General features: G+C 30.1%; 1 protein-coding gene across 2 annotated transcripts; it reads left to right on the top strand.

The window, feature by feature from the left end:
* The first annotated feature begins 7,164 nt into the window (after positions 1-7,164).
* Positions 7,165-12,451, top strand: LOC110691947 (bifunctional bis(5'-adenosyl)-triphosphatase/adenylylsulfatase FHIT-like). 2 transcript variants are annotated; one of them, XM_021868927.1, is made up of 6 exons: positions 7,165-7,436; positions 9,258-9,438; positions 9,567-9,677; positions 11,434-11,580; positions 11,863-11,961; positions 12,057-12,451. In XM_021868927.1, the coding sequence occupies exons 2-6, from the start codon at positions 9,274-9,276 to the stop codon at positions 12,171-12,173; spliced, it is 639 nt and encodes a 212-aa protein (XP_021724619.1). In that variant the 5' UTR covers positions 7,165-7,436; positions 9,258-9,273; the 3' UTR covers positions 12,174-12,451. The 2 variants fall into 2 exon arrangements, with proteins under 2 accessions (XP_021724619.1, XP_021724621.1); XM_021868929.1 differs by lacking the exon at positions 9,258-9,438 and having other exon boundaries at positions 7,186-7,436; positions 12,057-12,400.
* Positions 12,452-14,074: the final 1,623 nt, after the last annotated feature.

The raw sequence follows: 14,074 nt of genomic DNA, 5'->3' as shown, positions 1-14,074 counted from the left end.
AATCGGATATATATAGGCAAATTGACCAAATTGCCTAAACTTTTTTTGGACTAATTAATTTTTAATTTAAGCGCGATTATATTGGTAATGTAACTTTGTAAAATTATGTTGTATGAAATTTTGATCCCAAATTTTTATATGTAGTTTGGGTTACTCAGTTTTCAGAGTTAACTCCTGATTGAGTAATCCCTAATCGATTGAGTAATTTCGAACCAATTGAGTAACCCCTGACCGATCGAGTAATCCCTGACTAAATAACCCCTGACCAAGAGACTCCTGAATAAGTAACCCATAAATAAGTAATCTTATTCACACGGTGTGGCCAGCCAAATTGAAAACGCGCTGAATTTTGATTTATGTCCTTTTCTGTTGGGGTTGGGCGCTAAATTTTGATTTATGTCCTTTTCTGTTGGGGTTAGGGTAACTTGGGGTGGGGATGGGGAAGGGGTCTATGTTTGTGACTTATATCTGATAGGTAATTTTGGTATTTAATGTTGATGAAATGGGAAGAAAGTTAAAAATAAAAAATTGAATAGAGGAAAAAGGTAAATTTTAAAGTCATTCAAATAAAATAAAAATATTATTTTTACTGTATCTAAATAAATGCATCACTTTCACTAGCACACGTGTCAATACACGACTTTGATTTTTAATATATAAAAACTAGTGTGGTCCGGGCGTTGCACAGAGTTGTTACTTTGAAACATAAACATAATGTTAGTAAAAAAAAAAAAAAAAAAAAAAAAAAAAAAAATTTAAAAAGAATAATTCTCAGTACAATTATTTGATTTTTTTTTTGTGCTTAATTAAATATATATTAATTTATGTGTATTAAGAGGATATAAAATACTACAATATTGGCTATAAGATGGCAAAAAATGTAATGCTACATTTTTTTTTTTTTTTTTTTTGGCAAAGTAGAGAGAAAAATGACGAAATTACCCTCTTATAAAGTCTCAAACAAATATGGCATATGCGTCCAAAATTACTCAAACGTGTAATATTTCAAATTTTACAATAGAAAAAATATAGATTAAATTAAGATGGAGATAAATTTGAAATTGCATAAAAGCTGGAAAAAAAAAAATCAAAACCAAGTACGAAAATGACGTTTACAAACACATTTTTAATACTTGGCAAAATATAGATGAAGCTTATGTGATCGTAGGACCCCATCCCAATTAGTAAAAAGTTTGAGGGCTACTCTGACATCCAACATACGTAATACTACAGTACTGTTCATAGTTGACTACTTTAACATATTTTAAATAAAATAAAATAATACGGAGTAAAAATTAAACTCCAAATGTTTACTTGTATTTATTTATTTATTACATTCGTTTCATAATCATTACAAATAATATGAAACAGATGTAGTATTTATTTATTAAATTTATTTCTTTGAGAAAACTTCAAAATATTTATTTTCTTAATAAAAAAAAGGAGCTAAATAAATGAATAATTGATCAATTTCTCACCAAAAAATTCATTCAATTTGGTTATTTTGTTATTTAGCTAAGTTTTAGGATTTTTAATAATAAAGGTTTGAATATAAGTCCAACTCCAATTTAACACTTTTAATAAATATATAAAATTTAAAAAGAAAACTTAAACATAAGGAGTAGTTTTTTTCCAATAGGAACAATAATGAATGGAAAAATCTTCCCTATTTTTTTTTTTAAAAAAAAAGGAAAATCTTCTCATAAGTCAAGATAACATTATAATCCTCTATTTTAGTTCAATCTCTTGTCTTATCAAATATGAATTGATACATATTCTTTAATAATCGCTTTTTGCTACAGTTGAACTTTTGCGCTATTTGTATACCAATTGGACCACATTTTTCTATGTTATATTAATAAATAATTGTTATTATGGGGAGTGAGGGATAGCTCGATCAAGTGGTTATAGTTTTCCTCCCGATTTCAAAAGTTCCCCTAATCGATTCTCATCACCCACTCTTATGGCTCTCTAAACACCAAAAAATAAATAATTGTTATTATTATTGGTTTACTCTCAATGCTTACTTTCAAGATATCAACGTAATAAAACATTTGTTACTCTTAATAGAATGTTAATGATATATATGGTCAAAGTTGTGTATGACAAACGACAAATCTCAATTGTACATACCAATTAAGGCCCTGTTCACTTCACTTTATATTTGCTTAATTGAAATTATTTTCACTGAATTGAAATTATTTTTGATGAAATTAAATTATTTTTACTGAACTGAAATTAATATTACTAATATAAAATTATTTTTGCTGAACTGAAATTATTTTAACTGATTCTCTATGGTATTTCTTCTTTAAAGTTACTGATTTTACTGAACTGAAATTATTTTTACTGAATTGAACTTAATTTTACTGAACTGAAATTATTTTTGCTGAACTGAAATTATTGTTACTAAATGTTATTTTTTATTAAGGTGAAATGAATGGGGCCTAATTATTTGTGATGGGTCGTAACTCCTACAAATCACATAATTTTGGTTGATATGGGGACAAATAATAAAATGTGATTGAAAAAGTCATTTTCTTACTACGTATATAGTTTAGATATTTTTTCTTTTGAAATATGGTTTAGATATTTTATAGCAATTTATTTTTTATTAATAGAAAATCTATTTTATTATATACAAATTTTAAACAAAATCGTGTGTATATACAATAAATATTGCATATCCATCCTTACTTAAATAGTTGGGGAGGCAAGTATATTGAGCCATCATTTATGAATGTTAATTACCTTAAATTATACCCAGCATACGAGATTAAATCATGTTTATGTTACATTTCTAAGTTGATTAAGTTTTGAAAATTTTATCGTTTGAGATCAAACCCTATCTACATTAAAAAAATGATAATAGTAGTAGTAGTAATAATTAACAATATTATGTATTATTTTATATATATATATATATATATATATATATTAAATAATAATAAATTTGTATCTTTATGCTATATCAAATCTAATTGAATGATATGAAGTGAGAGGTCATTCTTGATTATGGGCCCTTGACTGGGCTAGACGAATTTTAACAGGCCAGGACATGAAAAAGATGGTCTTCTTTCATGATTTCAATATATCTCCTTTGAGATTGGAGGTAGTGTATTAAAAGAGTAATAAAAGTCAAAGTAGAAAAAATATACTTAATTAAAGATGATGTCAAAGGAGATAAAGTGTTAACTTATGAAATCACGAAGTGGTAACACGAGGAAAAGAGATAGATGGAGGAATTATTATCCTCGTTGGTAATGGCTACTCGCTTTCACCCTGGAATAACTTTACCTTAAAATGAGGATAGCAATCCCCTTTTCTTCACCCATCACCACAAAATCACTACATAATCACCCTAACAATTATAATTATTATCCCCTTGCACTTTTTTTTTTTCCGCCCCGAAAAGAACGACAAAAGGGAAAATCTTTCCATACGTCGAGATAACATTATAATCCTCTATTTTAGATTGATCTCTTGCCTTGTTAACTTCGATATATTAATAATATTTCTTTCATTCATTAATTATCGCAACAATTACCTTTTGCGATTTGTATATCAATTTGACCACATTATTTATGATATAATACATAAATGCTATCATTGTTGCTTTAATTTTTTTTTTTTTTTTTTTGTAGAATAGTGAAATTAGTTCTTTAATAAAAAGTCATACGACATCTACAAAAGAAATTTTAAAATACATAACTTAATGGATCAAATAAAGATTTATTTCTTAAAAACTACAATCATCAAGTAGATCTTGCATTGTGGAATTTTTTCCCCTTATATCGCTCGTGTTAGAAATACAATCTAACAATTCACTTCCTTTATAGTTGTTAGGTTTTTTTTTCATCTAATTGATTGATTCATTTGATTTTGCGACTTTTTTCATCAACGAAATAATTTCACAACAATCCATTAGTTAGTCTCGGATTTTAAAGTAAAAGAAGTCTCCTTGGCTCGTCAGGGTCAATCAGGTTGGGACGAACCTATCTTTTAAAGGAAATTGAAAACCCTACATTTTGAAAAAGATGGAAAAAATCTTGTTTTTCGAAGAAGATATAAACTCTACCTTTCGTGGAAGTGTTGATTTAATTTAAATGTATATATTTAAAACATCAACTTTTTAAAATTTGTATTAACAGGATATTAGCTAAAGATATATACAACTGTGTATTGAAAAATTAAACGTGATATATCCATCTAAATTATGTGAACCAATTATACAACTTTTTGGGATGGGGTCCTAATAACTCATATGAATCACATAAGTTTTATCAATATGGTGACAAGTAATTAATAATGTGATTGTAAATGTCATTTTCTTACTACGTGTATGTTTTTTTTTTTTTTAAAAAAAGAAAATAAAAGACAAAAAAAGTTTAAGTTTATTATATATTTTCTTATCATTTATGATTTTATCCTAATGTAGGATTTGTTTGCTTCACTAATTTTGATTGAAATTATGTTATGCAAACTTATCTAAACTTTTAATATTTTGTCTAAACTCCTTTGAATTTATATTTCTCAAATTTATATTATTTTGTCTAACCTTAGTTTATATGAACCAATTTGAAAATATTTGAAATTGTATCTAAAGTTCTTTGAAAAAACCTCATTTTATTTGAACTTATATTACTATAACTTATTCTATATGAATTAAGACAGATAAGAAAAACCAAACAAATCCTTAATTGTTACATTTTTTTTTCTTATATTACAAATTTTAATGCTAATTTTCTCTTGCATCTGATATATTTTAACTATTATCACTTTGTATTTTCTAACATCAACCCTCTAATAATTTAAAGAGTATATTTTTCTATGGCTTTTCACTTCCATAAGTTAGAGTCTCATTCCTTTTTTTTTCTTTTTTCAAGAATGCAATGTTTATTGACAAAATCATGCAATATTCGTCGATTCGTCCTTACTTGAAAAATTAGGGAGGCAAGTGTATATATGTTAATTGGTCATCATATTGTTTTTTTTGTGCATGTTAATTATTTTAGTTGGTTAAAATTTTGAGAATTGTACCAAAAATTTGAGATCAAGCCTCGTCCACAACACTACTATCTTTTATAGATCTCCTTATATAAATAAATAATTCATTTTTTATCTTTTCACTATTTATCAAATCTAATTGAAAGAGAGGTTGTTATTCTTGATTATGGGTCCTTTGGCAGGACGAATTTTTTGCAGGACAATACAACATACATGAAAAAGTAGGAATAACATTTCATATATAGCCTCATTGTCTGATAGGTCTTCTATCATAATTCAAATGACTATCCGTCTATCCTCTTATCAATATTGCATTAAAACCTGATTTCCATCAACATCATCACTTTTATACATCATTTTATTACCGCGCGCCCCCAAATTAGTTCAAAATTTTTCGCTAAACAATCCAAAGCAACCTACATTTGTAGTTGAATATTGGCAAAGATGTGTTAGGTACTTGGGTTTGTTGTGTAATTTAATCCACACACTATTAATCGCTCAAAATTGAGGCACAGTAATTTAAAGATAAGTTGGGATCATATAACCCATATCTTGTCTTTTGTTGGTTGTTCCCCCCCCCCCCCCCCCCCCGGCCTTTTTATTTTTTATCCACTTCACTATAAAGATAATTGAAAGTTAGTTACAATGCTTACCATGTATCTTCTCTTCTTTCTTTCTTTTTTTTTTCAATCCTCCCATTTTTGAACAAATATAATGACTTTTAAGCCTTGAAAATGAAAGGAATAAACACTTCGTACATATGAAGTATTGCTTAGGTACAATTCCCCGTAAAAAAAAAAAAATAAGGGTTGGACCTAAGGTCTCAACTCAATCTAAAACGATCACCATGAGTCTTTAGTAAACTCACCTCGTCACAGGCCGACCCATTAAGTCTTTGTTTTCCCGAATTCTATTTTACTACTAAAAAAAATACGAAGTGAAAAACACGATATACTCTTTCAATAAGTCTTATGTAAGGCGGATTTACGTTAATTTTATTGTAAGACTATTAATTTAAGGATAACTTAAACAATTTATATAGTAACTTTAACCCCTTTAAAGGTAATTTTAAATTTGTAATTTTTTTGATTGTATTTTAATGTAATTTCTAATGTATACATGATGTGAAGGCTAATATGATTAATTTAGTACATTATAATTGTGTTTTTAAGGGTAAAATTTATATTGTGAAAATGCAACATGTTGAATATCAAACTTGTTAATGCACAACTTTGACTATTAGTAACTCTAATTATATACCAGGTATTAAATTATGTTATTGAAAAGTTGAGATCAATGTATTACATGTGTTTTTATATTAAAAAATCACGGTCAAAAGATTAACTCTGTTCTTCCTATGTATATAATGAAAAAGATAACGTGTTGTATCAAACGATTTAGGCCTTGTTCAATCCACCTTAAAAAATAATATTCAGTAAAAATAATTTCAGTTTAGTAAAAATAATTTCAGTTCAGTAAAAATAATTTTAATTCAGCAAAAGTAAGTTCAGTTCAGTAAAAATAAGTTCAGTTCAGTAAAAATTAGTAACTTTAAAGAAGAAATATAACAGAAAATCAGTAAAAATAATTTCAGTTCAGCAAAAATAATTTCAGTTCAGTAAAATTAACTTCAGTTCAGCAAAAATAATTTAAGTTCAGCAAAAATAATTTCAGTTCAACAAAAATAAGGTAAAGTGAATGAAACCTTACTAATGAATATTTCCATATTATCAATTTTTTATAATTGTTACTTATATATAAACCTTACTGTATAAATAAGTAACAATTATAAAAAATTGATAATATGGAAATATTCATCAAGACGTTTATAAAATTCTAACAATTTTAACAAGATCATACTCGAATGTGTGTTATCATATTCATCATCTCAACGAGCAGTCTAAATACTTCCTCCATTTCTTTTTAGTTGCATTATTTTCCTAAACGAAAATTTCAAATTAGTTACATCACTTTCTTTTTAATTAATAAACTCTTTAAATCTCTCCTATCATGTAGATCCATTTTTTTCATTTTCTCTATCTCTCTTTATCTCTGCAATTTACAAGATGATACAACTAAAAAAAAAGGGAGAAAGTATATTAAATTTATTATGATAATAATCGTTAAAGCTGTGTAATGACAAACGTGCTAGTAGATGCAACATCGTAAATCCGAGTGTTTTTTGAGTCACCGTGCTCTCGTGTCTAACTGTCTATGATCACTGATTTTGTGTACATTAGATGCATATAAAAGAATAAAGGCAAATTCTTTCTTCCCTATTCTAAACCCAGAAAGAGTGGAACTTTGGAGCAAGATCTGCGCACAAGCCTTTTGCCAACATCATTCCCAGCAACAATCGTAAACTCCGCATTCCTCGAAGGCAGCTGATTCAACTTATTAACTCCCAATTAAGACAGCACTATATCTCTGTTAGTACTTTACTCTCTTTTGCTTTTCTTTTGTTTTATTTTTTTAATTTTCTTCCCAAAATATCTTTGAGTTTTATGATATTTGTCTAATTATTAATGGGGTGAATTGACTAAGTTTATAATTGATGGGATTTACTTTAAATTGTTTATATATTGGCGCATTAGTTGTTTGATTACTGGATTAATTGGTGCAATTGTTGGGTTGATCAAAATAATGGGTTTCAACTTTTATTATGTTTAGGAATTAGGGCTTGCATTTTTCTCATCATTTGGTTTTGATTATTGGTAATTAGCTGTGTTGTTCAGCTGATTTTGTTATTTGGTCATTGAGTTGATTGAATCGATTGACGGATGAATATGTTTGTGGTTAATTGTTGATATACTCCGTAATTGATTGATGGCCAATTTCATGTTTGCATCGATTGATTGATCATCATCGAAGTTATGTACAAATATACATTATCCGATTTTTAGTGTAAATGAAGATAAAGGGAGAGTTATTAACACTTTCTTGATTATTCAAACTTGGATATTTGGATGATAACTTATCAACTCTTTGTTGAATTTTCAAGGCCCCATTTTTACAATTAGACAGCCGTGTGTGCAAGAGTAGTTGACCTATAGTTATTTGAACACAAGGTTATGAATCACAGACAACATTATTGAAGTTGCAGCCCTTGCAGGTCTATCAAGTTACAATTTTTATATTCAACAAATGGGTTCTTCATTAAAAGGGCCATAATATTTTATTTCGCAAAATCAGCATTCAAGTGTTTGTAGAGGAAAATCATTGTTAATAGTATCAAAGATTGTTGTAAAAGCAGAGCTGTACCCAAGTGCGTTATGATGATATTTTGAGGGTTTGGTAGTGTGATATGAAAGGGTTAGTTTTAAAGGTTGTGGTGTCACATTTGATCTCTCGCACTAGGGTTGTTAATCAAAGGTTGTGTACTCAGATAGCTAGAGTAACAAGCACATCTACTTGATGAATCAGAAGAGGAACATGCTAATTTACCTGTGAAATGAGATGATGCTGTTGCCTTGGTCTGGGTCTCAGGAACAGGACTGAAAGTGGAGCCGAATATAGAGTTTTGCTAGGAATGCCAAGAGTTAATTGCATTGATTTGAATGTTTATGAGCTAGGATCCTGATCTTTTATGATTATCTGTGGGTGTGCAAGGGTTGGGGGTCATTACACAGACTGTAACTGAAGATTTTCTGTTTTCTTCATAGAAACAGCGTTTGTTGTAAGGATGTGCACGACCCATACCTTATATAGAAGATACACTTGGTAGTCATTGTTTTTATTTGTTAAGTGTTTCTTTAGTTGCTTTGCTGTGATTTGAGCAATAACTGGGAATTCTTTGTTATCTTATAAGAAATTAGAGTGTGAGTGTTGCTGTAACAAAGGTTGACTATGAGATTCTTGGAGTACTATTTGACTTCAGAAGCTAGAGTTCTACATGAGTGCTGTCTGATTCTTCCGATTTTTGCTGGATGAAACTAAAGGTCTTCAACTCTTCATTATATACATTGGTGCAGTTTCATTAAGTTTTTGGGGTTAGACTAGAGAACCTGTTCCCATTATTTTTTGGATAACTTCCCGAATCTAACTAGCCTGTGTAGAATTCGATAGGTATAACTCATGGCAATACTCCTTGATTCCAATTTTTCCCATGTTTATCCTAGAAAAGGCAATTTTTGCTGAAATATCTCTTGACCGACTTTTGATAATATATGAGCCTTTCTCAAGTATCTAGCAAAGATCTTGATCATTTTGTGAGATTTTGCCTTCATTCTTAGATCATTATATCAATCCAGGTTGGGATTAGGGAAGATGATATTAAGGCAATTGGAGCACATAATGTTGTCACAGACTTTTACTGCCATTACCAGGAGTTCCACTCTTCAGAGCATGAGGTGTTCCTTCATCACCCCGCTCTTCACATCATCAAGAGGTCTTCGAACTTTATCCACCACGATTACTAGATCCTGCAAGAAGGCGGGTTTCAAGCTTTTCTTCTTTGTCTGTCAAGTTTTCAGCACATGTATCTATTGTGACAGTTAAATTGTATTGAATAATGGCTACGATATTTTGCAACTTCTAATCATTATCACATTTACATGCAGATGGAATCGGATTCTTTTGCGTTTGGGCCTTACAAAATAGATCCAAAAGAAGTATTTTACTCTACCAATCTCTCTTATGCCATGGTGAATTTGCGTCCTGTTCTTCCTGGTAAACCTTTTCACTTTGTTTAGCATTATTTATCTGTTAGCCATAGTGGTTGATTATTTGGATGTATTATTTACTCATTTAAACAGACACATAATTGGTTCTTCCCTTGGTGTCCTAACATGCATTGTAATTATGGAATCAATTGGCTGCTCACTTCTGCTAGGAATTAGCATGAACTCAGGCAAGGAAATCTGTAATGGTAGCAATTCGAGTAAGGTTGAGGATAGTTCGTTTTGAATTGATCAATGCAATCACTCAATACACCTTTCTTTCGAGGGGAAAGGAGCTCTACCACTAAGCAAATGCTTAACAATATTCTTTTCTTCTTGCCTTCCCCTTGACCCCAAAATCCTATTAATACCCAAAAATGAAGCAAGCTAACAAACTCTAGAAGCAGCTAGCAAAAGGAATCAAAATAACAAACTCAGTAACTAACTTATTCATGAATTACTACTTTACCCTCTCCCCAAAACTGATTTCTTAACAACTTCCCTGTCATCAATTGTTAGTATTCTTGGGCCTTCTTGCATAAGTGAAACGGATAATAGGCTTGGGCTGATCCCTTGCAACTTCTTAGTTCTTACATGTCATGCATATAAAGCGTAACTTTTTCTTGTACAAGAGCTCAATTAGAGAGATTAACTATGTATGGAAGACATATATATTGAATTCTTAGATGCAGCTTAGATCAACCTTAGTTTTCTTGCTGTAGTTGTTGCATTCAAAGGAAAATATTGTAATGTACTATTTATTTAAAAGAACTATTGTGATTTGCAAAATATTTAATATATGCGTGTACAAGTAGGTAAAAAGCTAATATGCACCTAATTAGTTAATAGTCAATGATACAGAAAGTAGCGTCTTGGTGACGGGTTTCTGCTTATGTTGTTGTTGACTTGCTGAGGATCTGGGGACTTTTTTCAAACTTAAGATTGACCTTTATGCTCTACCCTTCACCCAATCACCCTTAAGCTTATTTCCATTGTCTAAGCTACCTCTTTTATTTTGTTTTCTTTTGCAGGTCATATCCTCTGATATTTTGTGACATCGAGCTCCTTTTTTAATTCCATGTTCTGTAAATTTTTTATATATGTTACTTTATGACAACATAAAATGCCTGCACAACTGCAGTATGCCACACACACTGCATGCAAGTATTAATAAATGCTATATACAACTTTATTACATATCCGATCATGGCATAAAATAAAGTGAAACTTCATATTCTGCTCATATTCATTTCAAACATCAGGCATTGTGCCTTCTCTCATTGTCTTTCTGAGGCTCTATATTCAAACTCTGCCTTGTTTATACAAGGACAGAGAGTTTCCCCTACTAACCTGATGCAGGTTCCCTTTAAGGGTTTGTACTGGATTTTAAGGTTCTGCTTCAAATCAGTCAACTATATTGACTTATGCCTGATCATCTTACCTTCGTATGTGGGGTGAATTTGCTAGTGATTGGTGTACTTTCTGCTGATGGTAGCACTTTGAACTATGGTTTTTTTTTTTTTTTTTCTTTTTTTTTTTACCAAAAAAAAAAAAAAAAAAAAAAACCAAGTATTTTTCACTTGTGTCAACAAATCAACATTAGATGACGATGTTCATGATTTTCATATGTATGATAATGTATTAATGTATTGTTCACATACTTAAATCCAAACTTATACTCCGTAACTGAATTTATGAATTTCTTTCTCAACAAAGTCAACATATGTCAATGCTTGTATTTTCTGTTTGGTTTACTTAACATTTCTTACATGTACTCGTCTGTCCAAGGCGTGAAGTAAAGCGCTTTGCCGATCTCACTGGTGATGAGACCTGTGATTTATGGCTCACAGCACAAAAAGTTGGCAGGAAGTTGGAGCATTACCATAAAGCATCATCACTAACTCTTACAATTCAAGTACGTACAGTAACATCACGATATCTTGTTGGCCAACTGTGTACTCATCAATTCAGTATTTCTCGGTTGTTTTTTTGTAATTGGCACTGCTAATACATTTTTTATAACCTGCTTCATAGTGAATATGCTGCAGGATTTAGCATCTTCCATTTCTATGAAATTAGATGGAATGTATACATGATTAACTATCCTCAATCAGCTTGCCCTTAAGATTATAAATTAATGCATGCCATTCTTTTTGATAAGTCAATTTAACTATGCAAGTATATTATGAAATATCAGGATGGGCCTCAAGCAGGACAGACCGTACCACATGTCCACATTCATATAATTCCTCGGAAGACTGGTGACTTTGAGAAGAACGATGAAATCTATGATGTGGTAAGCTTAGTACGTTTACTTGTAGATTCTAATTCATCTCTCGATGTGGTGTGTAGCTTGCTCACTTAACCCTTTCCTCGTCTCTGTGGCACTAGATTGATGTTAAGGAGAAGGAATTAGCTCAAAAGCTGGACTTGGACAATGAAAGGAAGGATAGAACCCTTGAAGAAATGAATCAGGAGGCAGAGGAATACAGGGCTCTGTTCAAGTAACTATTAAGCGTTGGTGCCCATATTTGCTTCATATTTCGCCCTGATTTCACTTTCTTGCTCGTTTAGAACACACTGTTTTTTTTCAGAAACTGGGTATTATGCACTAACTATTGATCATACAATATGATTGAAAATTTAATGCTAGGTCATGCAGTACTTGATGCTTTACTATGTTTAGCATCTTTCTTCACTCTAATTAAAAATCAATTGCTGATGCTATCTGAAAATTATATCCTGACAAAAAGATATGTTATTTCAAGCTTACTATTCAATTTTTATACATATTCTTTACTTGTTTAATTGAATGCCACAATTCAACCCAAATGAATTGTGGAGATTTGTGTTATGTTTACTTATATACTTAGTTTAAGTCTTCCAATGGGAGTATCTAAACTCGCTACTCTTCCATTGGTGGCTTCATCTGCGACTCTCACTAGCGCCTTCAGGTTAAACTGGTAATGGATACGGAGCAACTTTTATTGGTCTAAAATCCTAACGCCAGGAAGTGATTTTTGTACCAAGGCTTAGCATTCCCCAATCTAAGTCAACATGTATCAAGCTATCCCATTATTCCCATATATATATATATATATATATATATATAAACTCTTTACTGCAATATTGCATTCTTTAGGGGAAATTTTTTTTGGTTTTTTTGTTTTTGAAAAAAACATATGATATATATTATATAATAAATCAAAAATTGGTCAAACTTATTAAATTCATAATAATTTTGAAAATTTACAAAGGAAAAATGAAAATAACTTTTTCTAATTTCCTTTTTCGATTTTATTTAAAAAAACTAAAAACAAACGAACAAACCCTAGGGTTTTAGGATATGAACACCTAAAACATCAGAGATAGTATTTGTCAAATCAAACCATGGCCAAAAATTACAATTAGGCTTAGCAATTTAATCAATTAATTATGCGATAAGTGAGGATTAAACAGATTTCTGGAACCAGTTTGAGAAGTTCAGAAGCAAAGCTATACTGCTATATTACGTTTGGTGAAATATTGTAAACGAGAAATAACACTATTCTGAGAAAAATTCAAATATATTAATAATAAACTCAACATGAACACTTAGTCTCTAAATAAGCATTACGACCTCCTACCTTAGTCATCATCTTCACAACGATTTCGTTTGTTCCTCAATTTGGCCGGATTCTCATCAATGATTTTTTTGCACGATTTGGAATTCTTTTTGATATCCAAAGACTTCAATGCATCGTTCAATTCTTGTGCTGAATTCTTAATAAATGCATCATTACCCGCAATCTTTCCACAAAAATTCGTTGGAATTTCTTTTTTCGTATGATTGATTCTTCAGAAAGCTTGTTTTTCTTAGAATCACTCTCAATATTCCCAGAACTATGTTATTCTCTTATAAGGAAATTACAAATTTTATTTGATTTCAAACTCCAATCTTTATTTATTTTAGCTAGTTTTTTTTTCTACTCCTAATATCAATATCATCTTTGGTTCATCAAATTTTATCTAAACTATATCAGAATATTTTTTTATTTTTTTTCTTTTTTACTTTCTGAATGTGAAAATTTAAAAAGTAAAATTTTTGCCTATCCTCCCGTCTAGCTCTTAGGCTTTCACTTCCATTTTACTTTCGTTATTACTACTCTGGTTAGTAATAAAAAAAAACGAAGAGGGCTTTGTAAATAAAGAGCAAATTACAACCTAGGCTAATAGGAAGAAACTAAATACAAGGCACACACTAAAAAATAAACAAAGAAACCGAAAACTAGTTTACTACTGTATTGAGTATTGTATTTCAATTAATGTTTTTCGTAAATTATACTTTTTCATCAAATAATTTCCATCAAATCAAAGTATCAAACAGAGTAATTATGTTGTTTCAAAAAAAAAATAAAAAAAAATGGAGT

This window comes from Chenopodium quinoa, unplaced genomic scaffold (genome assembly GCF_001683475.1).
Source record: "Chenopodium quinoa cultivar QQ74 unplaced genomic scaffold, ASM168347v1, whole genome shotgun sequence".
NCBI classification, from domain to species: Eukaryota; Viridiplantae; Streptophyta; class Magnoliopsida; order Caryophyllales; family Amaranthaceae; genus Chenopodium; species Chenopodium quinoa.
Note: the sequence above shows the minus strand (reverse complement) of the source record. Positions and strands in the feature narration are given on the sequence as shown.